Below are 26,847 nucleotides of genomic sequence, written 5' to 3'. Positions count from 1 at the left end.
TTGGCTGCACAATCCGAGCTTTGGACAGAGAGATGGCTTGTGTCGCGATCCAGTGCTACAACAATGGCACACACACCAGACCAGCTTTGCGAACTGAACCGAAAGAATCAGAAGGGATCAGACGACAGAGGGAGAGGTGAAACAAGTCGACGAGGGGTTGATGGAGGATGAACGAGGGCGAAGGTTAGGGTGAGGGCGAGGGTGAGGCAGTGAGGACACGGGAGCGTGACAGAAGTGACGCTAAGGGGGCCCTCTCAGGGATTTCACGCAGCCGCAGCACAGCAGGTCCGTTTCGCCAGTGACGACGATGGCAAGCTGGGCTCAGGCTGGGCTTTGGCTGGGCTGGCTAGGTACCGTTGCATCGCGGCACGCCGAGCACTGGGACAGGTGGAGGGTAGGGATCTTCTGGAATGCTAGCCTGGCACCGAGCATCGATCTGTCCACGGGTCGGTAGGAGGAGCGTTTCGATGCAAGCCAATATCGAGCAAGGGTACTTTGACTATCGCGTGTTGCGTACACCATGCCGTGCTTGCCTCTGTCTCTACCCTCGACGTCCCTTGCCCTTGCAGCACCTTGCGCATGTATTAGAGGTGGGGCATCATTCAGCTCCTGCGACCCCCATCTGTCTCTCGATCTACTCCGACCCCCCACCACACTCTTAGTATATCCAAATATAGTAATGTTTCAGGAAGGCATAAAAAGTGCCCCTTTAAGAAGAAATTTACTTATATTATTTTTTAAATATTATTTGATAAATTTATAAAATAATTGTTTACATTTAATAATAGTCTATAGATAATAATTCTCAACTTTAAACCTTTTATCACGTTAAGCCCTTTTTTAATAAAAAAAGATGCTCGACCTGACATACTCGGCTAGGACCTTGTGGTCGACCTGCTGGTGCAACGGTAGATGTGCGCCTTAATTGCTAAACTGGTGAGCTGGTAATATGGCATGGAAGATGGGAGAACTACAATGTCTATTTCGAGGGGGCCCAATATTCTTCGAGCATCTTCCTGGCGGTCAGAGGCTTGATGTCCGGGAACATCTCATTCAGAATCCCCTCCCTCGGGACACGCCCACGGCCCGTGGCCATCCACATCTCAAAAATGGCCAGGAACCACTGAAGCCGCTCCTTGGGGAACTTGTCATACGAAGCCGCATGACCAGGTAGCTCCGTGACCTTCGATGCCTTCAGCTTCTTAACATCGTCATACGCGACGTGAAACTTGACGCCCTTCACCTCCTCCGCAATGGCCACGAACTCATTGAACGTCAGCTCGTCGCCGATGATGCGCAGCTCGCGAGGCCACTTTTCCAGATCCACAGCGGCAACGACAAACCGGGCAACGTCCATGGTGTACGTGAAGGTCACCAGGGTGTTACCATCGCCTGGAATGCCTGCGGCATTGTGCTCCATGTCGAGCACAAGAACGCTGTGGGGGTGGTATGTCTTAAGAGCCGGAGGTGCAAAGTAGTCGAGAAAGGTGCCGTTGTGGACAACAGCCCATTCGAGGCTTGTCTCCTCGAGAGCCTTGAGCGAGATGAAATAGTGCTCCAAAGGCGGAAGGATGGCGACACCACTTCGAAGAGTCAGCGAGTTGGGGAAGAAATGATTCCCATGCGACTTACTCTTCAGGATAAGGAATGGCAAAAGAACTGGGGATGAATCGTTTGGTCACGCTGGACGCATCCGCAGCTTTGATGAGATTGAGCTGCGAGGTCGCGAGTGATGTGGCGGTGATGCCAAAAGCGCTAATGACGGTGTGAACATTGTGCTCTTCCAAGAATGACTTCAGAGCATCGACGTCACTATAATCGACATTGAATACTGGTGCAAGTGCGTTCTCGCCTTTGTTTGAGCCCTGAGAAGATCAGCAACTTCTCAATGTCTGAGCCATCAGGCCACTCGGTAAATACCTTGCGAGTGAGAATCATCGCATGATGCGTCTCCTGAGAAGCCATCGCCTCCACGAGACTGCGCCCGACAGCACCTGTCCCACCCGCGATTGCTACATTCACCATGATGAATTGGGGCTGTCAAAGACAAGATACAAGCTTAGTAGCAAGAGTATTAGACGGTTCAGACAGCATAGGAGTTAGCGCGGCTGTCTGAGTGGCAGCTTATAAAGCCGAGCTCAGACGGATTCAACAATGTGAAAGAAACACTTTTGAACAACGCCAGCCAAGATGATTAGATCGGTGACAAAATTGTCCCGATTGACTAGCTAAATAAGGCGAATAAATAAAATCTTCTCGACTCAAGCAGTGTTATCGGATTTACCCGGGGATTAGAAAAGTCCGAAGCTTTAAAGTGGTTCCATGGAATTAAGAAGCTCTGAGGTAGACAGACAATTACAATGACAGTAAGGAACATATTCGAAAAAGAATTCGAAAATTGACATTAACTTATCCCAATCAAGTCATTGTCTGTGTATAGCGAATTGTTGATTACGCAAAGGAAGAGGTAAGAACTACGTGGGTTTGATGAAAGGGCTTGACTTTGGATGGAAAGTTTGAGCCTGGATCTTGCTGAAGTAGATCTCTGCCTTCTTGTATTCAGTTCATTTTTCCAAAGTCCGACTGTCAGCATCTATACATGCATTTATTATTTAAGTGACTATTTAGCTGCAGGCTGGTAACGGTAGCATTCATCTTCAGTGATCGGACTCACTCCTAATAAGTTGTCTATTGTCAGATGTTCGACTATGCGGTGAAGGATTTGCATTTCTCAATTCGGTTTCCCTGATGCAGGTGACGCTCGCCTCGTCGTAGAGCCCGATTACCTCCAGCACCTGAGTCCATCCATTTTGAGATTTCTTCGGACTGCAGGCCGGACCTGAGAAAGGCTATCTTCTCCGATGGAACTTCTGTCAAAGTCACTGACTGCTGCCATCCATTAAGTATAGAACTCAATGTTGATATCTACTCGTGTCTTGAGACAATTTGAGTCTTCTTTACATGGCCTTGGTCTGTCTAATTTTACACCTAAGTATAATGACTTCCCGTTGATATTTGCGAATGATTGTACACTCTAATAGTAGAAATGCAATACTGCGGAGCTGTCCCCTAGTTCGCAACGGTGATACTTGAATGCAGGAACTACTATAACTTCTCAAATGCGAGGGTATTAATCATTAAGGGTCAACAGGATCTGTAAGCGACTCGTGTCTGCCAAGCTGTCTCCACCCGTGAGGAAGTACAAATCGTTCGAAGCCAACATGCCTACTCCCAATTCGTAGATGGGCCAAGAAATGGTACTGCACCTTTTGCATCAGGAGATGAGAGCCAAGACATAACAAATCATAGTACGAGACATGGATCACGACTTTCACAGCAAGGCCCCACACCATGAGGCGATGATTTTGAACGAGTTCGGACTTGTCGCAGGTAATCGGCTCCCTGGGGACTTCTCGGACAAGTCTGTCTCGTCTGCTGCTAGCCAACTTCAGCATGCACCTCTGAAGCGGCAAGACGTACAGAAATAGCGATGCACTTTAACTAGGGATCGTAAGACGCTGTGTGGATTGGCTGAAATGAAGTCTTAGGCCTCGTATAATTTAACAAATGCTATCCCAAAAGATCTCAGTGGACTAGATTTGTGATACCATGAGACTAGACTGGTTAATGACAGTGAGTTAATTTAATCTAAACGCCATTCCGTCAGCCTCAAACAAGGTATACGTCTAGGTCACAACCTTCTGGATACGTGTAGAGCAAAACCACTAACTTGGGTGTGTCCACCATCATGAAAGTAACAGTCCCTTTCTGAGAAACCAGCAACTTGACCTCGGACTTACCAGCAAGCGACCACTAAGAAGATGCCGCCCTTGTCCCTATAGTCCTAGACGTTCACATCGATGACCTCAGCGAGGCAGCTCATGTGGCCGACGTTTTGCAGTTTGAATGCTGCGGAGTATCACAGAATTCGGCCCATCTGGTCAGACTGTCACAGTAATGCACTCAGGAATTGTTGTACAAGTGAGAATGGCTTTGTCCCCTACCTAAGGCCATCGATGCCTGCTTCACCGTCAAGAACACCGTACTCACATACTTGCTTTCCCCATAAGCGACAGCCATGCGTCACATGGAAGCTTCAGAAACATTTGGTCAAAGCCTAACAATATGTGCATCAAGTTCTAATTGGATATTGTGCGATAAGTTATATTCACACGAGCCCGGTGCCTTGGCGTAGACTTAGTCAGACACTGACATAGACGGGTAAAAAGTATAGTAACATTATTTTAATTTCTAGAAAATAAAAGAGTTATAATTAAGATAAAAATATAAAATTATAAATTAAAGTTTTATTTAAAATATATATTTTATTTCTTATTATTATTATATTTATACTTCTAGTAATATAGTATTTTTTTTAAATTATTTAAACTTGTTTTATATTTATATAAGGATAGGAGTAAAAGTAGACTATTTAAGCAAAGTGGTCTTGATAAATCCAGCCAGAATCGCCTAGGAGGGTACGTGCTCGTCGTGCTGCACTGATCAATCGGGGTGTAGGCTGCAGACAGACAGGATCGGATGATTGTACTGATGTTAGTGAGCGCAGGCATGAGCGACTGCCGAACACCCGTGATGCCACTGAGTCCAGCAGCTCGATGGGCCCTCGATGCAAGGGCCCCAGGGGCTGACACTATCATCGAGGACATGCTGGCGTGCAGTCCTTGGTTGCGCAACGGCGGGCTCCACGGGCCCCATCAGATCGGAGGTTTGGCCTCACAGCCACGCCGACGACGACCAGGGAGATCCCGACCGTGACCCGGTGCTTTCAGGGCATTTTCCATGACAGCCTTGGATGCCTTGGGGACCCTGGAGCACTGCCGTTTCCGCTTCAACCAATCTCTCTTCGTGCCTTGCTGCGTGGTCCTGCGAACCATACACACAGTACTGCATAAATCTGCCGTCATCTTGCTCTTCCTCTCCTTGGAAATGGTCCTACCGAACTGACGCCGAGGCTGACAACGTCATCGAGAATATCCTCTAATCCAGCCCTGGGACCATCCCCAGACCGAGCCGTATTTGTCTTGTCGTATACGGATATTGCGTACAGATACATCGCACACAACAGCCACCCACCGCCCGGCCCCCTGGATGAGACCCTATCAACCAGATGGCATGCGCACAGAAGTGCCGCGCAGAGCCTAACTCCAAAACCAGGCCCAGCGCCTCGTTCGTCCGAATTTTGGATTTGCCTGCGGCCCCCTCTCGGTTCCAGCCAAACTCTACGGAAGCTGAATCATCCGCAGCGCCAGAACCGCAGTCAGGGGCGGCGGCTTCTGGCGTGCCTCCTTCCCGCCCAAGGCTGCCCAGTTGCTGCGCGTGCTGGCGTGATAACAACACTGGGCATACTTGAGGGCTGTCAAGATCTTGATGATCACAACCGTATACGCGGTTGGCTGTCTCAGCATCGAAGGGTGGTGTCAGGGCGAAAGGCGGGAGACAGCGGGCGCCGATAAAAATAGCAGTTGCATTCCAACACGACCTGCAAGGCGCCGATCCTGATGACGGCGCTGCTGCAGTAGCGCTGGACGTGTTGGCAGGCGGCAGGTTGGACAGGCTGGGGGGGGGGGGGGTGCCGATCCTACCAAACTTTATCGCGACGACCATTTTGACGACCATTCGAGGCATGCACCGCGATAACGCTTGAATGCATGAAAACCAAACGACACACAGGAAACACTTCATGCAGATAGCTGAGCTGCAGATACGTATGAGGGACGACGGGTAAAGCTCTTGAGATGGTCACTGCACAACCACGTACTCTGTACCACCCGCCCCAGGTCGTGATTACGATCTCGACTCGCGACTCGGTGCTCATCGACATCTCATCTTAGTTCATCCTGTTCTTAGGTCGTGAGGCCTCTGGGCTTAGCTGCCTCATATCATCCGATGGAGCTCACTGTCGCACCTCCGGCATCCGAGCCCCAGCCTCGGGCATGGACGTATGAGTCGGCAGGGCAGGCGAACCTGTGGATTGCAAGAGCGTAGCTCCCGCAGGTCCCTAGATTTTGACAAGTGCCAGTTCGAACAGTCTCTCATGCGGGTTGAAACAAAGTATATGCTTTGCGGACTGGATCTCCAGTGCTAGGCTGAACTGAGCCTGTCTGTCACAAAGACGAGGCTGGCCCTGAGAAGCGATCCGTAGACAACTAACTACCTGTCAGTTCAGATGGGCCTCAGCAAATTGGAATTGCTGGGGCATAGACCTGGACCTGGACCCGGTACTGGATCTTCGTATATTGGAATTGGGCGTGAGGTACGCGTAAAGCTTGTTGGCCAATGATGAACTTATGCTGAAGTATCAGGCTCGTTCATTTACCAGCAGAACATGCTTTACTGCTGGCTAGTCATTCCCGCAGAGGCAACCTTCTAGAAGTATTGGGCGGTACACGTCCTGCCGTCGTCAGCTGGAGCCACAATATTGAGCTCCACAAGCAAGGAGATGAGCCTGTTTTTCCGGATGCGAGCCCCAAATGAAGACTGCATTCCCATTCTGGAAGCCAGCTATGATGTCTTTCATTAACTTGTGCACTATAGAGGACCCATATGTAAAAGCCCAACGGTACATAGTCTGGCTCTGGCGAGAGGAGGTAAGAGTAGACGAATATCCACATGGAAGCTTGAATTGAATCGAAACCTGGGGTCGATCCGCAGGGAGCGTGGGGCCTAAAGCCTGAGCCGGGGCGCTAACGGCGTGGGCTGCCCACCACGCAGCAGCACGCTAGCAGCAGCAGGCCGACACCCTATCAGACGGCCCCATCGCATCCAAGGTCGCATCGCATCGCACTGCAGCTTTTCCCACAGCGCGCGAGGCTGAACCGAAGCGAGGCGCGACAACCACCGCCCATTTCGCCCGCCACGTCTCCACCCCAGCGATCAAGTAAGCACGCGTTGCGCTGGCAGCCATCATGGAAATTGAATCCGACGACGACACCTTGCGCAGCCTCGCAGCTGGCAACTCCATGGACTAGTAAGTCAGGCCGCTCCCGGAGCGGTCGCGATAGCTCCCCCTTCCAGCCGCCATGGCTTCTTTACTGACATGTGCCCACTTTCGCAGCTCAACATGGCCGCTCTTGCTCAGCACCATTATATCGCGTCTTGACAAGGTATAGCCAGTACCCAGGAGAACATGCCAATACTGTATTAGCCAGTAGTCTTCGACACTGACATCGACTACCTGATCCAGATCGCAAACAACGACTTCCCCATCCCACGAATCCCCGAACCAGCCTCACCAGTAGCTCCCTCTCCCCAGGAACCACGCTTTCTCGCCCCTCTCCCCTCCTCCGACGCCCTCGAACCACCGCAATCATCAGCCCCCAACGAGGCCGCCAGCTCGGCAGACTCATCCCAAGAGACCAACAAGGAGAATGCCGCCCCGACACCACCCACCTCCGCCCCGGCGCCCACTTCCACTCCCGCAGCTGCCGCCGCAGCAAATACATCAGCCTCGGAGCCCGGCACGCTCCCGCCGCAGATCGTCGCCATGATCGCCGAGATCAACGGCGTCCTGAACGAGTCCTTCCACACATACCCACCCCATACCATTCAGCGGCTCGCAGAGCTGGTGCTCCAGCCGAGGCAGCACTACAAGTCGCTGCCGTCATACTTGCACGCTGTGGACAGGGTTGTTCACGTTACCAGTGGCAACAATAGCTATCCCTTGCCGCCTGCCATCCCAGACATGTCGTCCATGTCGCTGGGTGGCCCGAATGGAGTGATGGACCAGGGCCAGCCGCAGGAGAACGGATCCGACACGTCCATGGCCTGGGTCAGCACGAGCAACGGGAACGCCATTGGCAGCGATGAGGCCCTGGGCGGGGCGCTGCTGACACCCATCCCATGGCTTCAGAGGCGGTCAAGCGGGAATCGTGACGGAGACGGAGGATCCGAGTCCGGGGAGTCGTCCACGCTGGGCTCCGAGGGCGGGCCGTCACCCCTGGCGGCAAACCAGGGCCCGGGAGCGTCGCAGAGGAGCTCACAGCAGTCATCGCGGCAGTTCGAGACCCGCACCGAGAGCACAGAGACGATAGACGGGCCCAACGGCGTCGGGAGCATCGAGACGGTCTCCATCTCTATCAACGGCATCCCCCCAATGGGCTCGGCCGCGCAGCAGCGCGTCATCACGCAGGGTGAGCTTATCCGCCAGGAACAGAGGGCCGGGGTGGTGCCAGTCAGCCAGCTGCAGCGGTCAGGGCCGGTCGTCGTTACCTCGTCGTCGGACGCCTCGACAGCTACCGCGGCCGACGGTAGCCCTCCAGCAGACGCCACCGACAACGACACTGCGATGGGAGAGGGAGACCCGTCCAAGGACACAAGCAGCGACAAGTCGGACGAGGAGATGCCCGACGAGGAGGAGGCGCCCCACGCCCGCGGGCCAGACATCATCGGCGCCGCCGACATGGGCCCGCAGGCGCCGTCGTCGAGCACCTTCAGCCTCAGCTCCGGCGGGAACATGGAGGTCCGCGGCATCGACGTCGAGGCCGCCGTGGGCCGCAAGCACGAGGCGCCCGCCACCACGGACTCGGCGCCGGACTCAAGCGATGACGGCGCGGTCATGACGCCCGCGTCGTCCGAGGGCGAGGAGGCGAAGGCCGAGAAGGCGAGCAACGAGGGCAAGGTCGCGGAGAAGGAGCCCGGGGGCGACGAGATGGATACTGCCCCCTCGTCTGCCACGCTGTCGGCGCGGGTGAGCCCAACGCCGTCCTCGAAGCGCGGCGCAGATGACGACGCGGACGCCGAGTCGGTGAGCAGCAAGCGGCTGAAGGAGGACAGTGGTGATGCTGAGGATCCCAAGCCCGAGGTGGAGGAGGCGGCTGAGGAAAAGAAGCCGGCGAACAAGGACGGGGCGCAGGACAAGGAGGGCAAGGACAAGGACGTCGAACTTCCGGACCAGGCACAATCAGCCGGCGAAGATACCGGCGCCACCACGACGGAGGAAAAGGAGGCAGAGAAACATGAGAGCACCACGGAAACCAGCGAGGACCCGGCGGCCTAGGAGGGCGCCGGGCAGCATTGGGTTGATCGCATGCCTATGCGTCCCAGCCCGAAGAAAGAGAGGAGGGGCGTTCAGGGGACTAGTGATGTTGTTGATTATGACGATGATGACCACACAGATGAACCAGAGAAGGGGGAGAAGGAAGAGGAAGAAGGACAATGGGCCCGAGGAGAGTGTGATCTGATCTAATCTGATCTGGGACACGTCATGAGGAGTCGGTCAAGTTCCCAAGGACACGCTCATTTGAGGCGTGGGTTATTGCATCACGATTCATGGACGAGGTCAGTCACTCAGTGGGTTGATCCAGTGGGGCTTCCAAAGGGGAACACGGCACCGTAGCGAGGCATTCTCATGAAATATGTTGTTGTCATTCTCAATGACACATTACAAGGAGAAATTCTGACGTCTGCCACGTGAAGGCCGTCTAAATCCCTGACTCGAAGCTCTTCACTCATCCATCATGCTATGTACGCAGCAAACAAAGCTCATTGTAAATGCGATCCAATGCCAAAACGCCAACCTTGCCCTCAATTTAGACATCCCAACTCCAGGCTCATCTTCACGCAACTGTCGCCCACCGGATGGAGAGACAGCATGCTCTAGTCCGTAATCATTGATATATTCTCCTTCTTGATCGTACTGCACTGGTTCTCGTCACGCTTGACTCGGAAGAATGAGTCGCAGAAGTCGGAGCACCGCATGTGGCGCAAGAACTCCTCGTCGTGCGTGATGACGACGAGTTGAAAGTTGGCCTGCGCCTGGCGCGCCTTGATGATGCCGTGCAGGCTCTGGGCCAGCGACCTGATGTTGTCGCTGTCCAGATTGGTCGTGGGCTCGTCCAGCGCGATCAGTCCGCAGTTGACGCCGAACGACTCGGCCAGCGCCAGCCGGATGATGATGCTGGCCAGCACCTTCTGTCCCGCCGAGCAGCGGCCGCGCATGTCCATCTCTGTGTCCTGCTTGACCATGATGACGCGGTAGTTGTAGTTTCGCCGCGTGCCAGTCGATGACGCGTTCTCGTTCTCCGAGCGGATGGCGATCGTGTCGATGTCAGTGCCTTGGTACGTCGCGCGCCACAGATCACTCGCGATGCGGTTGATTTCCTCCATCTTGATCGAGTGGTACTGCATGATGGCCTTGTCCAGCGAGTCGCCAAATGTGGCCAGATCGGCAATGGCACCCTTGGTAGCCATCATCTGAATACTGGATTCTCTGAATTTGTCCTCGGCGTCCCTGTATTCTTGTTCGTAGAGTTCAATCTGCCGCTTTAAGTCGTTGTCCGTGGCCCTGCTCTGACCAATCACTTCGCTCCTTTCGGCTGTGAGAACACTGATGTCGCGGTCAAGTTTCTTGGCTTGAGTAATGAGGCGGTCGTAGTCCTTCTCCGCGTCTTCGGACTTCAAACGTTCGATTTTCTCCTTCAACTTTTCGAGGAGAAGGCAGTTCTCTCGGAACTTGAGGTTGTCCCTGATATTCTTCTTATTCCAATCGCCTTGTGACAGCTCCTCCTTCTGCGAATTGATGCGTTTCATGAGTTCTTCCATCTCGCCTTTCTGTCGAGTGAGCAGTTGCTGGAGACCCTGGATGGATCTCTCAACCGAGGCCAGATTGGACTCCCCGCCGCGGTCCGCATAGGCTTGGATGTCATCCTCAATGATCTTCAGTTGATTGAGGGTGCGTGCAACGGTATCACGTTCCTCGGCTACCTTTTCTGCCTTCCTGCGCCCAGTTGCAAGAGCGTCGTCACGCTGCGCTCTCGCGGCATCGATTTTGGGTTGGAGCTCAATGAGCTGCGCATCAATTTCGGAAATCTTCGCATCCTGCGCCTGGTTGTCCTCCTTCAATGACTTGAGGTCACTAGATAAGCTCTGCTTTTTGTCCATAAGCTGTCTCGCTTGAGCAAGCTTGCCATCAAGCTTACTGCTCTCTAGTTCGAGGTTGCTGACGAGGTCGCGGCTTCGTTGCCTGTCTGCAGTCAGGTTGTCGAGTCGCTTCTTGACTTTCCGCGTCTCTTCTGTGCAGATCGCCCGTGCTTCGTCCACCTCTCCGGGGGTACGTGTCGATCCGCCGGACTGCTTCTGGGATCTTTCCAAATGTTCGATCTGCTCCTTTGCATCCGTGATTGCCTTGGCCAGCTGCGTGATTTCAGAAACGACGCTAGAGACCGACTGTAGCCCTTCCATCTTCTCGCTTGCTTCCCTTCGGTGCTTGTCTGCCACCTCGAGCTTTCCCAAGACGTCGTCCCTCTCCCTCCTGGCTTCGTCAATCGCCTTCTCACTTGCCGGCAACTCTTTCGCAAGCCGCAAGAGAGTATCGTGTTTTGGGCGAACCTCCCGCAAACGGTCCAACTTCTTATCAGCATCACGAAATTCTTGCTCCAACTCGGCCTTTGATTCATCGTTGAGATGTTTGTTAATCTTTGCCACAAGTTTCGATTTGGAGCGGTCCTCGTCAAAGGGACGATCGCACATGTGGCACTTGTTCTTCGTTTGCAAACAAGTCTGCGCCTGGGTCCAGTACAGCTTCATATGATCAAACAAACTCAAATCCTTCTCGAGTTCCATTTTCGTTGTCTCCAGATCTTCCAGTTCGTCGTTGTATGCATCAATTGTGACTGCTGATGGATCTTCCACCGTTTCTTTGAGAACATCCAGAACAGCTGCTTCACTGACCGCCTTGTTATCCGTTAACTTCTGATGCTGCTTGCTGGCTTCAGAGAGCTTGTAATCCACTTGCTTCAGTTTCTGCTGCAACTGGTCACATGCATCCTTCTCTTTGTCTAGAGCAGCAGTCTTCTCGCTCAATTTGGCCCTGAAATCGGCATCGAGGGACTCCAATTTCCAGTCAGGTCGCACCTGTTCACCGAGCATCTTGCTCCACCGCGTGGTCAAATTATTCAGGCTTGCCTCACGGTCTCGGGCTTCTGTCTTGCGTAGATCCAATTGAGCCAGCTCAGAGGCAAGCCGGGTACAGTTGACAAGCTCGCTGTTTAGGTCGTCGCCCTGCTGCTCCAGCTCGCGCAGTTCCTTCTGCGTCTCTCGTATCTTCTCATCGAAGTCATTGCTTACAAGTCCCGCCTGGGCTTGTTGGTAGCGATCGTTCAGCAACGTCTTGTCACTTTCAAGACGATCGATGAGAACCTCGTCACACTTCACCGAGTCCACGTCTGTCTGAAGACGCTTGACCTTGCGATCATTTTCGGCTTTTTTCTGTTTCGCAAATGTCCTCTCGGAGGTCTTGGCATTTTTCGTGTTTTCTAGCTCTGAGATGCCTCTATTCGCCGTATCCGCCTCGCGCGAGATCCGACTTTGCAACTGCTCGTGCTCCTTCTTCTTGCTGTTGAAGATTCCGTGGATCTTTTCATTAAAAAGTCGAACTTGGACGTCATCCAAGTCACCATCAAACCCTCGTATCTCATGGGCATGCGCTGCTGCCTGGATCATTTCAACGCGAGTTTGCAGCTGGCGTTCGTACTTGTCCTTGTCCGACTGAAGCCTACCCTTTTCGCCGAGCTTCGTATTTAGATTGTTCTCAGTTTTGCTGACCTCGTCCTGTAAGCTTCGGTAATCCGACGAGTTTTGGTCGATGTCAGTTTGCAGTCGCTCAAGTCGGGTCCCGTACTGATCGAGTGCTCTCCGAAGCTCATCGTCGTCCTCGTTCATCATCTGAATAGATTCGCGAAGCTCGTCGACATTGCTCTGCCTAAACTGAAACTGGTCCATGTTGTATTTAAGGTCGTTCATGATACTCAGGAACTCGTTGGCCTCCTCGCGGGACGCTCTCTCTTCTTGCCGAAGTTCGTTCACTTCTTTGTCGATGGCACTCACCCTCTCGCGGCATTTCTCAATTTCATCAGTCAGCTGCTGGCACAATTTCTGGTTCTTCTGGCCCTTGTCTTTGTTCTCCTCGTTGTGCTTGTGATGGACCTGGAGTTTACGAAGCTCCTCGGCCTGTTTTTTCCGAACCACTTTTAGTTGTTCAATGGCTTTGGTGTACTTTTGGGCCTCAAATATCTCGTCAAATTTCTTCTTGAGGGCTGATGGCTCGCTCATGGGCCAGAGCGACTCGTCCTGGTGGCAAAAGATGACCGAGTCAAGGATGGCAGGTGCTACACCTAGGCGGTTGGGCACCATCTCATCGACCTGTCCAACGTTGGACGACTTGGTGTTTTTTTCTCCATTGGGAAGGACCTCTTTGATCGAGGTCTCAAGGGTTTGGAATTTGCGGTTCCCAGTCTTCATCAAGGTGACTTTGAGATGGCGGTTGACGATATATCTCGTCCCATCCGTGCCCTTGAACTTGAGGACCACAGAAGCTGGGACTTCTTTGTTGGTGTGAAGTTTGGGATCGTACACGAAGGCACCACCTTTGCTGTTGGGTGGCAGGTCGCCGGTTGTGGCATACTTGAGACACTCAATGATGGTTGTCTTGCCCGAGCCATTGTACCCGACGATCAAGGTCAGCGGGGTATTGAGGGTGATCTGTTCACGGACCAGGGGACCAAAGGAACGGATTCCCTGGACAGTCATTCCCTCGATGCGCGACATCTTGTCAAGGGAGAGTTGGCGATGCTCATGTGAGCAGCCACGGATCTTGCAATTGCTTGTCTCAGGTGAAGAGTCGATGGGATGGATGACCGCAGATAGCGGAGAGTAGATGGTAGACAGTGGAAGGGAGATGACTCTTGTGTCTGCTGGGATTTGCTTGCTGAAGACATCAAGATTCTGTCAGGTCAGTGAAGGCAAACGCGTGCCCGTGTCAATTAAAGTCAAGGCAGGCGCGTCTGGCAGCATCTGGTAAAAGTGGGGCCCAACGCCAGGTCAGCTGGGCAGCTGGGCAAGCTGGGGCTGCTGCCTGGGTGTCTGTTTTAGGACCCCTCTTGCTCTGTGAAAACTTCTGAGCGAAGCACATTTAGAGCTCAACTATTGCCGCTGTTTGGCGCATAGGTGATTGCTACTGAGCACAAGGAATATCCCGTGGAGATGAGATGACAATGCAACATATTCGAGTAGACGAGAAGAAACGATCACACAGAGACTGAGCACTCAGCACTCACGCACGATTTTGGACTCGGTAGCTTCGAGCAAAGCACCCAAACTAACCAAACTTGTCATGTGTCTCCACGCGAGAACTTGTTGGAAGTGGACAGCACTCGACGGATGTAGGTAGATTTACATTGACAATCACGAGAGGACTTCGGCCTGTGGTTGGGCTACGGTAGGGAGACGTCACAAATGTTGCTCTCCCCAAGCGATAGGTGCCAAAATAGCCGAGAGACAGAAGAGACACGGTTCAAGTCGGCAGTCTTCTTTTTCGCTCGAGGTTGCGTCGCTTATTGTGGTCTTTGCTTTCGTTGCATTGAACTGTCAGACTGTTTGACTCGAGTAGTGCCTTTGACTGAGCAAAGAACTCGGCAACGAGTACGAATTTCGAGGTGGGCAAGGTTTGAAGCTACGGCTCAATGCCAACAATCCAAGCGGTGACCGGAGCTTTTGGTCCGAGACCCATTGTTTGATGACGGCTACATGTTCAGCTCCGGACTTGAAGTTTCCTTCGCGGTAGAGAAACCGACGCACACTGACGGACCCCCAGTTGCGGTAGCACGTCAATATCAATCAGTTAGTCACTAAATACCGTGCAGCTAGCTGCCTTTGAAGCCAAGGGTCGAGAAGGGGAACAGAGGCTAAGATCGGTGGCTTCCCCAAAAGTCAGGGTCCAAGATAGTCCCCACAGTCCCGGGCTTCGAGACAGCTTGGTCGGACGATAAGGTAGCACAGCACCATCTGGGGTTCACTCTTTGAGCAGACTTTGTTCCGCAGTCGCAGTCGCAGGGGCCATGACAGGTGTGAGGCGTGTTGGTTTCGTTCGTCCCTTTTGTCAGCCGAGATCTGTCTACCGGGGCTGGAAGGAGGGTTGTGTGACTCCGAGCCGACAGCTTGATCGATGTTCTTATGACAAAGGACCGTGGGAATCCGGCAGACAGCCGAGGCGTTGGTGAGTAGATATGATATAGTATTAGTCTAGTCAGTGACTGGGCTGCTTGTGATGTGGTCTCGAGAAGGCAGAAGGGAAGATACCATAACGATCACCGTCTGAGTTCTCCAGCCATGAAACAAGACTTATCAACCAGCGTGGTCTCCTCGGGTAGAGCGTTGGCTGCCATTTGATCTGATCGTCTTCACATGAATCGAGCACCGAGTCTAGAATGCTTAATGCTCAGGCCTTGGGCAGCTTTTTAGTGGGGATCTCGCGGACCTGCAGGCCTGGGACTGGATTTTGCAATTCCCCATTCCTGCGGCTAGAAATCCCATGTCCCCTCCTCCCCTCCTACCATCCCCCCTCCCCCCCTTCCGATCAGCTCCCAGCTCCCAGCTCCCAGCAAAGCCCAGCTTCTCCTTGCCCTTGTTGCCCGCCTGCCCAACCCGCACACACCTCCCGACCGCCTGTACCAGCGCAGCCGCCATGGATACCGTGGATAGCACCATGTCTCATTAGGGGACCACATGCGCCGCTCCGAAGCCTCTGCAATCTTTTCTGGCGGCTGTCCCCGTCCACTTGGCCCGGCTTCCACAAGGTTGTCTGTTTTACATAATATAAGGAGACTGCTAGTCTGTCTAGTCCATGTATGCAAGAAAAAAGGTTGCTCGCAAGGCCACCACACCTGGGCACTTCACCTCGACCATAGTCTATCCCGAGCACTTATCCCGAGCCACGACCGCATGCCCACCTGCAGGCCCGTTCCCAAGCCCTGCACCAGCAAGCACCAGTTACATATCTGTGCCTGTCTATTCCCGGCCGTCTCGCTTCTGGCTCCTGGCTTCTGGCTCCTGGGTGCAGGCTGTTGGCTGCTCCTTGATGTGGCCCTGCCAGGTTTGTGGGAAACGCCCTGAAGAAACACCGCGACTCAGCGCCCTCAGGGCTGCTCTGCCATCTGCCATCTGCTGCTCGCTGCACGCTGCTCGCACCCTCCGCGCTCAACCAGACAGGAGGGCAAGGGCAAGGACAACCTCAGATGCTGCAGCCGCGGGCTCAGCGCCTGTCGACATCGACGATATACATGCCACTATACATGTCCGGACGAGATCCCCGCTCCCTAGACCCGAAATATCTAGGTTCTAGGTAGACCAGGCCAGGTGCTGGACCGCGATGTCTCAAGGGCCCCCGCAGCCTCCCCCGGGGCCTGCGTCCAACAACATGTTCGACTTTGGCAATTTTGGCATGCAAGACATGAACGGAATCGGGGTATGTATTTGGCTCCATCATTCCATTCGCAAGCTCAGATCAGCTGCCCCACTCCTCACTGTCACTGTCACTTCTCTGAACTCTCTGCCTGTTGCTTTTGCTGTGCACGAGCAGCAAGCAGCCACTCACACCGACCTCGACCTTGGCTGCTTGTTCAGCTTGTGTGCTTTGGGCGCATCGTCCTTGCAGCTTGCAGCTGCAGCGGGCAATCACCGGCTTGGGACCAGGGGGTCTCCCTCACTCCCATTTCCACTTGCACGCCTGCGCCCGCGCCCGCGCCAGCGCTTCTGTTCACGTTCGCCTTCACGCTTTCTAACCGTTCAATGTTTGGCTGACCCTGGGTCTCTTCTGACCTGCAGATGACCGACGGCCAAGACATGATGGCGCTCCACGACAACTTCATGTTCAACCTCGACACGAGCATGTCCATGAGCATGGATCAGTCTGACGACGCAGGCCTGGGCATGTCGACCACCTTCAACCCCCAGCTTATGGGTGGGGCCACCAGCCCACAACACGGGTCCTTGGCCCAGCAAAACGGCCTCGGCGCCGGCCCTCTGAGCTTACAGAACTACCAACAATCCCCTTCCGAAGAGACTGGCCCTGGAGCCGGCCCTCAGCCCATGACCAGCTTTGCCATGACCCCATCCACGCAGATGCCCAGCGGCTCGACCTTGACCGAGTTCACCAAGAGGAGGAATTGGCCGGCCAAGGTCGTCGAGGAGCTCAAGGACCTACTGATGATCCTAGACGCCGACGGTCGGGTCAAACACGTCTCCCCAAGCGTTACGGCCTTGACTGGCTATCTGCCGGACGATATTCTCGAGAAGTTCCTCAAGGACTTCACACATGCAGACGACCAAGGCCTCCTGCTCACTGAATTGAACGAGGCAATCGCGTCGGGCAGCCAGATGAGGCTATTTCACAGGCTAAAAAAGAAAGATGGCAACTACGAGATCTTCGAGTCCGTTGGTCACGCACATATAGCTGCAGCCAGGTTTGCAGCCAATCCGAACAACCAGTCAGCCTTCTGCCAAGCTGTGTTCTTCATGGCGCGTGCCTACCAACAGCAGGAGAATGCTACGCTCCTCGATTCCTTCCTCGAACACAAGATAGAGAACGAGCGACTCAGAAGAAGGATAGCGGAGCTGCGCAGGGAGGAGGAGGCGGAGACTGAGGAGGCCGCCCGCAGCTGGCGCCAGAGCCAGGACAGCCGAGGAGACATGACACCATCCGAAGCTACCAACATGACGCCCATGGGGCAGAGCCCCAGTTTCTACCGCTCCAGCTCGGACGCAGCAGCAATGCCCCCGCCTGAGAGGCCAAACCCACTAAACATAGCCCTGACCAGGGAGAATCTCGAGGGCGTCACAGCAGGCAACCGGCCAGACTCCATCAGGGACAAGATGGCCCGGTACGAAGGCACTCACGGCGACACAAATATAGAGAGGCTCACCGGCTTGCGCTATAACGAGGGCGAGAGAAGTAGGGGCATCACGACAGGTAACGCGAGCCCGACACTCATCAAAGGCGATGCCGGTATAGCAATACCCATGGACAGAGACCCACGCACCGGCGAAAAGAAGAAGAAGCTCAAGGTTGCTGAGGAATACGTCTGCACAGACTGCGGTGAGTTTGCGAGGCGTAATTGGAAAGCTGTAGTTGTCCGGATACTGTCTCTGACATGCTAATTTAGGCACTCTCGACTCCCCCGAGTGGCGCAAAGGACCCAGTGGCCCCAAGACACTGTGCAATGCCTGCGGCCTCCGATGGGCCAAGAAGGAGAAGAAGAAGAGCACCTCCGGTCCAGCAGGTGGGGGCGGTGGCAGTCACAGCATGGGAGGGAGTGTGCCCTTGCTAGATCACACTCAGTCGTAATGGAACCGCGACAACGACAGCTCACGGGCTCCATTATCCCACTCTGTCTCGACAGGTCCTCCTGTCTTACTTATTCTTCTTCGGGCTGCGCCCTCCTCGGACTGGCCTGGCCCACGTGCAGACATACATATCATTGTAGTCCCTTACCGGCGTTCTTGGGAACCTGCTACTTCGATAGCAAAATTCACCACTACGGATAGATCCTCGCGGACGGCGTTTTATTTTGGGTGTGCGGTAACCCTGAGATCGGGGTACGAAATTCACGAAGCCACGGATCCTTTCGTGGGGAAAGATGCATAGGTCCTGTGGCATACCGGCTGGATAATGTGACGGCGGCACAGAGATTGCGGTGTTTATTGATGTTGTTGTGCTACAGGGCGGGGCAATTCCGAGACTTGTCGGCTGTGAAAGGGTGCAGACGGGGCGTCGAAGAGCGAATATACGCCAATGGCCGGTCATTGAGGCGCACTCGCATGCATACACGAGCTCAGCTTGGGAGGGTGAGCGTACAGATACCGCCGAGATGGCAGGGCCATGCTGTCCATCTCCAAAACGACGAGCTAGACGTACCCCTCTTGGGAACAGCCCGAGGAGTTTGGGCACCGACTAGGTCTGCCACTTTCTGGGAAGGGTTGAATATTGTCGTGACGATTCTTCGAGGTGTTTGGCCGGTTGGGAAGAGTCAACTTTTGCCCTGTCTTGGTAGCGAATGATGTTGGTGGTGGTAGTGCTGGTGATGTTGATTCTGGGGACCCCAGACAATCACACAGGATATCGGGTGCAGTCTGGATATTTGTCTGACGAGATACGTTCAGAAATCAACTTGTATGAGCCTTATCGATTTCTCATTTATAGACTGGCTCTTTAGCAGTTGGAAGGACTTAGTCTATCTACCCTGGGGTAGTTATGTGTATGTATAAACTTTCAAACTATCCTCCTCTTCAACACTCGGCCGTCTCGGCGGTTGCATGAATAACAGGACACTCGGTCCTTCTATATTCTTATTCAAATCCAAGCTACATTACAATTTCCGCCGAACAGCACACCAATAAGAAAACACTAGGACGTCCATCGTTCTCTATGCATTCGTAAGATGTAAAGAGTCTGATCTGATGCATCCTGGCACTAGCCAGATTCCTCATTGAGAAGCTTGACCCAACGCTCTCAATCATGTGCTTAGCGGGTAAACCAAGACTTGATCCTTTACATTGTCGGGAATCCTGCCAGATACTCATGCTGCCGAGCATGGAATTCCACCTTCGCATGAGCTGTTGAAACTCTTCATGCGACCATGCAAGAGGGAGTCGCTTGCAACAGCAAATCAACACCAGGGACAAGAGCTCGGGCGAGCTTCAGACCTGCCACCCCCACACACCCTTCCTCCCTCCACTTGCCTGAACTCTGCACACACGCGCGAGCATCCTGCAGTAATGAGTCCTCATTGGCCTCCAGAGGAGACCAAAATAGAGACTGGCCCATGCTGCTGTCAGACAGCTCGAGCCAGGTCGGATCTGGTCGACTGTGATGGGATGGGGAGATACCAGGGATCTCATGGGCGATCTGCATTTAGTCTGGCGGTCTGTTACCAACCCTGCAACCCGTCTGAGTTTCAGGCATGCGCAGCCTGGCTTGCCCCGCTTTCGTCACCGCGCACAGCCAGCCAGCTACACGCAGGCCCAAAAGGGGGGCAGTGGGCAGTCAGTGACGACGGCTCCCTCTTTTGCGGTCGCCTACATATGGTGAGATATTTGTTGGCCCCAGAACTTTATGCAAGACTCATCTGCATCTTTGCAATAATCTTGTCTTGTGCCTACCATCTTGGAAATAGAGTTCAAGCACTCAAACCACCACAACATCACAATGTCTTACGAAGGTCGAGGCGAGCAGCCTGGTGAGTACAGCAGCAGACACACCCGCAAGAGCTACCCCGCGCTGTGAAGCGCCGTGCCAAGCCTCGAGCTTGGGGAAGCTTCACGATGCATACGGCTCCTAGCTTTGTTGGAACTGCAAACTAATCGCCGGGTGACATCGCAGAATTCGGCAGTAAGATCTGACGCCATGTTCGTAACGACCCTTATTCCACTTACTGATATGTATTGCCACGCGCAGGCGGCAGCTATGGCGGCAGCGGAGGCGGAGGTGGTGGACAGCGCAAGTGTTACCCGGTCCACCTGTCGGCGAGAGGAGCAACTCGACTAACACGACCTTCCCATCTTCACAGTTCCCCCTCGCGGCGGTCATGTTCCCTTCGACGATGACGATGACGACTTCACTGGTGCCGCCGAGCACGCCAAGCGCAACGCAGGCGGCGACGGGGACATCTTCTCCTCTGTGATCGGGAGCTTCCTGGGCAAGAAGAACCAGCTGGCCAACGAGCCCGTCGACGAGGAGGGTACGCAACTGTCCTGACCTGCCCAAATCACTTACCCAACGACCACATCGATAGAGGATGGTTACCGGGAGAGGATCACAAAGGTGAACAATGCTAACACCTGGGATACACAGCCGCCGTGAACCACCACAAGAAGCTCTACGGAGGCGAAGACGACGGCAGCGAGCACGACTCGTCGAGCATGGGCAACGCCGCGGCGCTGCAGGCGCTCAAGATGTTCTCGGGCGGCGGTGGCTCGTCGGGCGGCAGCTCCAAGAGCGAGTTCATTGGCCTGGCCATGAGCGAGGCCAGCAAGCTGTTCGAGCAGCAGAGCGCCGCCGGCAAGGTCAGCTCCGACAGCTCCAAGGAGTCGGCCGTGCAGCAGGCCGGCGAGATGGCCCTCAAGATGTACCTCAAGAGCAAGGGGGGCGGCGAGAGCGGCGGTGGCAGCAGTGGCCTGTTGAGCCTGGCGAGCAAGTTCATGTAGACCGCGGGTATGTAGCGGCTATCTACCTTCAAAGCGGCGCTACTAGTGTTTGCTGTAGGTAGATTGGATGAATCGATGTTCTTCAGAAGCATGGCCTCATTCGCATTGAATACAATTGACGCGATTTCGCATACACATACAACATACAAGCTTCCCGGTCCTGCCGTACGGTTGCCTTTTTGGGGGACATGCCTCGGCTCGTCGACATCTCGCTACTGATGAGCAACGTGCTTTCATGAGGAATACTGGTCTTGGGCTTTGCTACAATTCTCCAGAGCCATGCACCCCAGAGCTTGTCCCGCGGGTTTCACTTCATGGTACCACCTATGATATTCTGATTAGTCGACCCCTTTCCATCTCGACCTCGGCACAGCGCTATGTCGACCCCTCTTCTCCAACTTGGGACTGGACTTACACCTAAATACCTACGTACCTACATATTCACATCCCAGATATCTAGGTATTCACTTGAAGTCTGATTCCAGATATCTCACTTCACAACACCAATGTGCACATCTTCTTACTGCTTACAGACCAGATCTCTTACACAAACTTCATGACTTGAAGTCACCACACCAGATACGACATACACAATGGCCAGCCTGCCAGACTCGTACCAAGCCCTCTCCCTTCCAGCCGTGCGCCTCTCGCACCACCCGCCCTCCTCAAAATCAGTCACGCCCATCATCATGGTCATTCTCAACCGGCCAAAATATAAGAACGCCTTCAACGGGGATATGATTGAGTCACTAGAGAAGGCTTTCGGCACGCTCAGCTCCGACCCACGAGTAAAATGCATCGTCTTCGCCGGCTCCGACCCGGAGAACAAGATCTTCTGCGCCGGCATGGACATGTTCACGCCTCTTTCTACCAAAGACGCAAATGATGGCCCTCCCGATGCCCTGGGATCAGTGACCAGGGATACCCGTACGTACAACTTAGCCAATGCCACACCCTGAGCTACACAAACACCTAGCTAACAAATAATCCCCCCCAGACCGCGACGGGGGCGGGCGCGTCAGCCTCGCCATATACCGCTGCCAGAAGCCCGTCATCGCAGCGCTGAACGGCTCGGCAGTAGGCGTAGGGATAACAATGACGCTGCCGTGCCACATCCGCGTGGCGGCGGCGCAGTCGCGCGTGGGCTTCGTGTTCGCGCGGCGCGGGCTGGTGATGGAGGCGTGCAGCTCCTTCTTCCTCCCGCGGCTGGTTGGCGCCGCGCGCGCGCTGCACCTCGTCACCACGGGCGCCGTGTACCGCCCCACGGACCGGGTGCTGGACGGGCTGTTCACCGAGGTGGTGGACGACGCGGCCGGGGTGCTGCCGCGGGCGCTGCAGCTCGCCGAGGGCGTGGCGCGCGACTGCTCCGTCGTCAGTGTTGTCACCATGCGGGACATGATCTTCCGCGCGCCGGGAAGCGCGGAGGAGGCGCATCTGCTCGAGAGCAAGCTGCTGTATGACCGCTTCCGCAGCGCGGACGTGGCCGAGGGCGTGACGAGCTTTCTGGAGAAGAGGGAGCCGCGGTTTCAGGAAACGATGGAGGAGAATGCGCCTAGCGTGTATCCGTGGTGGGAGGACAAGTTGAAGGGGCCGCAGTCGAAGCTTTGAGCTGTCAAGGGATTCATAACCATTGCTGGGTGTCATGCTGGGCTTGTGGACTTACCACGGAGAGAATTAGTGCATCTGTGAGAAGAAACAACACTAAGCGAAGCCAAACAATTCTTCACGTTCCCATAAAGTTCTTGAAATGTGTTAATCATTATTTGGTATCTCATAGAATTGTACACTTCTTGGGGAGCCCACAAGGGCCCTCGCCATCCTTCTCTTTCTTAGCCGCGCCGCCATTTTGTTGCTGAGCAGCGGGCGTCGACTTAGTGTCCTCCTTCTTCGAGGTGGCAGCAGCCCCTCCTGCGGCCTTCTCCTCCTTCTTCTCCTCACCCTTACTTCCATGCAGTCAACCCGAGAACTTGGCCACGGTCTCGTAGAACGACTTGCCCTGGATCTCAGCGACCTCGAGCTCCTTGGGGGAGGGCTGGCGCGAGCCGTCGCCGGCGGCGAAGGTGCCGGCGCCCCAGGGGCTGCCGCCGTGGACCTCGGAGAGGTCGGTCAGCTGGGCAAAGTTCTTCGCGTAGCCGAGCGGCACGTAGATGATGCCGTGGTGGGCGAGGGTGGACATGGCCGCCAGCGCCGTGGACTCCTGGCCGCCGCCGGGCGAGGCGGTCGAGATGAAGACGCCCGCCAGCTTGCCGTGGAAGTCGCCGCCCTGCCACTGCTTGCCGGTCTTGTCCCAGAAGGCCTTCCACTGCGCGGGGAAGTTGCCGAACCGGGTCGGGATGCCGAGCAGGAAGCCGTCGTAGCCGGCCAGCGTGGCCGGGTCCTCCAGCACCTTGATGTCGGTGGGCTTGGGTGGCGCGTACATCTTGTCTAGCACGTCCTGGGGGAGGGTCTCTGGGATTCTGCAGGAGAGGGTTAGTTTGACTGGGTTACGCTTCGGAGATGATAAAAGCTGGGCCCGTACTGGAAGATATCTGCTGAGCCGCCGGCGGCTTCAATTCCCTTCTTCTCAGCCTCTGCCAGCTGCTTGATGTGCCCGTACATGGAATACTAGATTGATTTTGTTAGTCATTGCATTGCGTCTGGTGGCTATGAAAACTCTCAGGTGATTTTTCACACGCGTGTGTGGGCAATAATGTTGATGAAGTTCAAAAGAAGAATGGCCCGTTGCGAGGGGTACGATATCAGATGGCAGAAACGAGTGAGTACTCACGTAGACAATAGCGATCTTGGGAGCCATCTTGAATGTCTTGAGGTGGTCTGACAGTACAGTGATGGTGTCAATTGAAGGGTTTAAGAGCTGATTGAGGTATGCTACTGTATATAGGGATGTGTTCGGTACAATGAGCTGGTCCTTGAGACAAAGATTATATGCTGAGCTGGGGAGTCTAGCTGCCCTTATATAGAGCTCCGTCCATATGCTACTGTCTTTGACGCAATGGAGCGCCTTGAATGCGACGGCAGGTCCTAGAGCAGGTTGCTAGTCCGGGAAAGCAGCCGAGCCGGCGAATTGTTGTCAGGGCAATCCACCACAGGGAAAGCTCTAGAAAGGTAGACCAGGAACGGCACTCGTCGCACATGGAGCACCCCGTATACTGCTTGTCAAGTCTCAGCTCATGATGCTATAAGCAGAGCAGGGCACATGATGTGGTGGGGCTGCGTCCTCTTCCAGTATGGTATGCCCGGCGGTATCAAACCAAACTCCCCCAAGAGGGGGCCCACGCCGGACAAGGCGTATTGCATGCCGCACAGCATTCCAGACCGGTCAATTGGATGCGGCGGAACTCATCAATTGCCACAACAGGTGATAAGCACGTCGTTTGGCTTCGATGAAGCTTTGATGGCATCAGAATCCGGATCTCCCTTTGGCAGTCGGTGATGATGGGTGGCAGGGTCATCGCTTCTCCGCAACGACGATGCGGCCGGGTTGCTGGGCTGCAGTGTCACCTTGGGACTTGTGGGGCTTTGAGATGCGGACGGACGGACAAAGAAGGACAAGGCTAAAATGGTGGGGAATGCACCCATGTACCTTGGTGTCTCCCCTGAAGTGGGCCTAGACGCCGTGATTAATCATGGCTTACTTCGACTGCCATCAGCAACATATCAGTGGATCAAATGCCGGCTGGGTTGGGTTTGTCGTGTCTGACAAACCGTTGGCAATCGGAAAGGTGCCCTCTGATGTGCGGTGATGCTGGGCACTGATCGAGATCCAGGCGAATACTATCTAGATACTGCTGATGATACACCGCACTCTGCTCTGCTTTGCTCATCGCTACCCACTAGACTTCCTCTGCATGCCGTCAGACGGTAACGGACGCAGCCGCTCAACTCCAGGGCGCTTCCGCCTCCTCCGGCTGTGTGTGATACGATAGGTTGAGTCAGCACTTGCATTGGCACATATCTGCGTCTGCTGTTCTGTAAGCACACAGCTGTATCAGGGAAAAAAGATGTCATGGTAGCATCAAGCGACGAGTAGTTGGAAACCTTCTTCATCGACACGTGTGAGGTACCTGGGTACATGGAGGCTCATACTCTACTGTAACCGTTCCATCCTTCTCAACTGGCCCTACTGGTCCTCTCCCACGATCATCAGCCGCATCAGCAGCGTCTCACCTCGAGCGCTCTCTCTTCCAAAGCTTCGTGATGCTATTACACTCAACAACTTTGACAGCCTCATGCGAAGAATGACTCGAAACCCCTGCGTATGCTATGCTTTTCTACACGATGATCTAAATGCCACAGAAGACCCTCCTTTACAAGCTTCATGCAACCAGTTTCCCATTTCTCCTGTACAAGACCACTCTAGAAGCTAGATACAACATCGAACCGAGAGTCAACCCAGCCGCGGAATATCCAATGACGCCTTTCCACTCACTTTCACTGTATCCGCCCAGGATCGCTCCAGCGATCGGTGTACCCACCAAAATGGAGATTCCGGTCAAGGTAAACGTCATCCCCAAATACGTTCCCATCCGGGAAATATCAGGCGACATGGTCAGGATCGCCGAAGGCATCACCGACACGATGCCCCCTGAGAACACACCGTACAGCAACGCAAAGACAACCAGGCCAGCCAGGTCATGGATGCCGAGCCAGCCGTACACCAGGATGGCCGACACAGCAGCACACGCAATAACCACGTTCACACTCCCTAACTTATCGGCCAGGTAATTCGGCACGATCCGGCCGAACACACTGCCCACGTTGAGCAGAGTGACTAAGTAGGGGGAAAAGTCCAGGCTCGACAGATGGTGCATCTCGCAGAACAACTGGATGTAGAAGAAGGCTGTGTACAGGCAAAGAAACATGAATGTGCTCGCCAGCACAAACAGGGCGAATGCCGGGTTCTTCAGCGCATCTGCATCAATGAGGGCCCTCTTCCGGCCAGATGGGGGCACTCGAGTCTTCATGAACACAACTGGGATCACGCTCAGTCCCAGCAAGATGAAGGCAATGACACGCGTCGCCCAACCAAAACCTATCTCCGAGACGAGCCGACTGAATATGATGGGGAACACAATCCCAGCCAACGGACTCCCTGAGCTGGCAATACCAATGACGAAGGCCCGTTTCGTGGTGAAATACTGCGACAGTATCGCAGTCGAGGGGAGGAACGCGAGCCCCATCCCCATACCAATGCATACGCCTTGGGCCAGCAGAAATTGCCAGTACTCGGTCCCCAGTGAGGTCATGAACTGCCCAAAGACGATGAGGAAGAGCCCGCTAATGAGCAGGTGGCGGAAGTGTCCTGCATCGTAGAGAGGCCCCGTTACGACGCCAATGAGCATCATCAGCGAGGCTTGAAGTGAGCCGATCCATGATATCGAGGATGAGGACGAGGACGTAAGAAGCGTCGTCTCGTAGTAAGTTTGGTACACGCCGAATGTATTCACCAAACCCCAGGTCGCAACCAATACGACCCATGAGCCCAGTACCTGCAGCCAGGCTGCGGTTCCGCCATCGGGGATCGGGCCGTGTAAGGTTTGAGGGACCCTCTGCCCCGGGCCCGGCGCAGTCGGCGAACCCGAGCGATCTCTTTTATCAGATACGGGGCCTGGCTCGATATTATTGTCGGGGTCAAGCCGAGACTTCTTTCCTTCCTCCCGGTCTGATACATACGGCTTTTCGGAGTCAGAGGGTGCCGACGTTTCCATATCTCGATCCATTGCGTCCCCGCCTGGGTTGCACTCCAGTCTGGAGTAGACGACCGCTAGAAATGCCAAACAAAATTATTTCAAGGAATGACTTTATCCCCTGCTGATAAATTGCCGATTGTTGATGACGTCCTTGCCAAGAGGG

The 26,847-nt window shown here is 54.5% G+C and overlaps 8 protein-coding genes across 8 annotated transcripts; 4 read left to right on the top strand and 4 right to left on the bottom strand.

Moving 5' to 3' along the window:
- Nucleotides 1–979: 979 nt before the first annotated feature.
- Nucleotides 980–2,025, bottom strand: J7T55_002958 (uncharacterized protein; the record flags this gene model as incomplete). The annotated part of the gene is made up of 3 exons (XM_053138086.1): nt 980–1,583; nt 1,633–1,865; nt 1,921–2,025. 3 exons carry the CDS (start codon nt 2,023–2,025, stop codon nt 980–982), a joined length of 942 nt encoding a protein of 313 aa, XP_052998826.1.
- Nucleotides 2,026–6,926: 4,901 nt separating this feature from the next.
- Nucleotides 6,927–9,016, top strand: J7T55_002957 (uncharacterized protein; the record flags this gene model as incomplete). Its single annotated transcript, XM_053138085.1, has 3 exons — nt 6,927–6,988; nt 7,076–7,124; nt 7,205–9,016. 3 exons carry the CDS (start codon nt 6,927–6,929, stop codon nt 9,014–9,016), a joined length of 1,923 nt encoding a protein of 640 aa, XP_052998825.1.
- A 599-nt stretch (nt 9,017–9,615) lies between these two features.
- J7T55_002956 (dna repair protein rad50) lies at nt 9,616–13,563 on the bottom strand (the record flags this gene model as incomplete). Its single annotated transcript, XM_053138084.1, has 1 exon — nt 9,616–13,563. The coding sequence occupies one exon, from the start codon at nt 13,561–13,563 to the stop codon at nt 9,616–9,618; it is 3,948 nt and encodes a 1,315-aa protein (XP_052998824.1).
- A 2,599-nt stretch (nt 13,564–16,162) lies between these two features.
- J7T55_002955 (zinc finger white collar 2 protein wc-2) lies at nt 16,163–18,136 on the top strand (the record flags this gene model as incomplete). The annotated part of the gene is made up of 3 exons (XM_053138083.1): nt 16,163–16,258; nt 16,618–17,887; nt 17,955–18,136. 3 exons carry the CDS (start codon nt 16,163–16,165, stop codon nt 18,134–18,136), a joined length of 1,548 nt encoding a protein of 515 aa, XP_052998823.1.
- A 1,860-nt stretch (nt 18,137–19,996) lies between these two features.
- Nucleotides 19,997–20,994, top strand: J7T55_002954 (beta-flanking protein; the record flags this gene model as incomplete). The annotated part of the gene is made up of 4 exons (XM_053138082.1): nt 19,997–20,027; nt 20,171–20,179; nt 20,358–20,528; nt 20,642–20,994. 4 exons carry the CDS (start codon nt 19,997–19,999, stop codon nt 20,992–20,994), a joined length of 564 nt encoding a protein of 187 aa, XP_052998822.1.
- A 593-nt stretch (nt 20,995–21,587) lies between these two features.
- On the top strand, nt 21,588–22,602 carry J7T55_002953 (enoylhydratase isomerase; the record flags this gene model as incomplete). Its single annotated transcript, XM_053138081.1, has 2 exons — nt 21,588–21,921; nt 21,992–22,602. The coding sequence occupies 2 exons, from the start codon at nt 21,588–21,590 to the stop codon at nt 22,600–22,602; spliced, it is 945 nt and encodes a 314-aa protein (XP_052998821.1).
- A 346-nt stretch (nt 22,603–22,948) lies between these two features.
- J7T55_002952 (minor allergen alt a 7) lies at nt 22,949–23,788 on the bottom strand (the record flags this gene model as incomplete). Its single annotated transcript, XM_053138079.1, has 3 exons — nt 22,949–23,450; nt 23,513–23,598; nt 23,762–23,788. The coding sequence occupies 3 exons, from the start codon at nt 23,786–23,788 to the stop codon at nt 22,949–22,951; spliced, it is 615 nt and encodes a 204-aa protein (XP_052998820.1).
- A 1,032-nt stretch (nt 23,789–24,820) lies between these two features.
- Nucleotides 24,821–26,702, bottom strand: J7T55_002951 (major facilitator superfamily transporter; the record flags this gene model as incomplete). Its single annotated transcript, XM_053138078.1, has 2 exons — nt 24,821–24,963; nt 25,424–26,702. The coding sequence occupies 2 exons, from the start codon at nt 26,700–26,702 to the stop codon at nt 24,821–24,823; spliced, it is 1,422 nt and encodes a 473-aa protein (XP_052998819.1).
- Nucleotides 26,703–26,847: the final 145 nt, after the last annotated feature.

Source organism: Diaporthe amygdali, assembly GCF_026229845.1.
Source record: "Diaporthe amygdali strain CAA958 chromosome Unknown NODE_3_length_2959817_cov_65_330692, whole genome shotgun sequence".
Taxonomy (NCBI): Eukaryota; Fungi; Ascomycota; class Sordariomycetes; order Diaporthales; family Diaporthaceae; genus Diaporthe; species Diaporthe amygdali.
The sequence above is the reverse complement of the archived record's forward strand: the minus strand, read 5'-3'. Positions and strand labels throughout refer to the sequence as shown.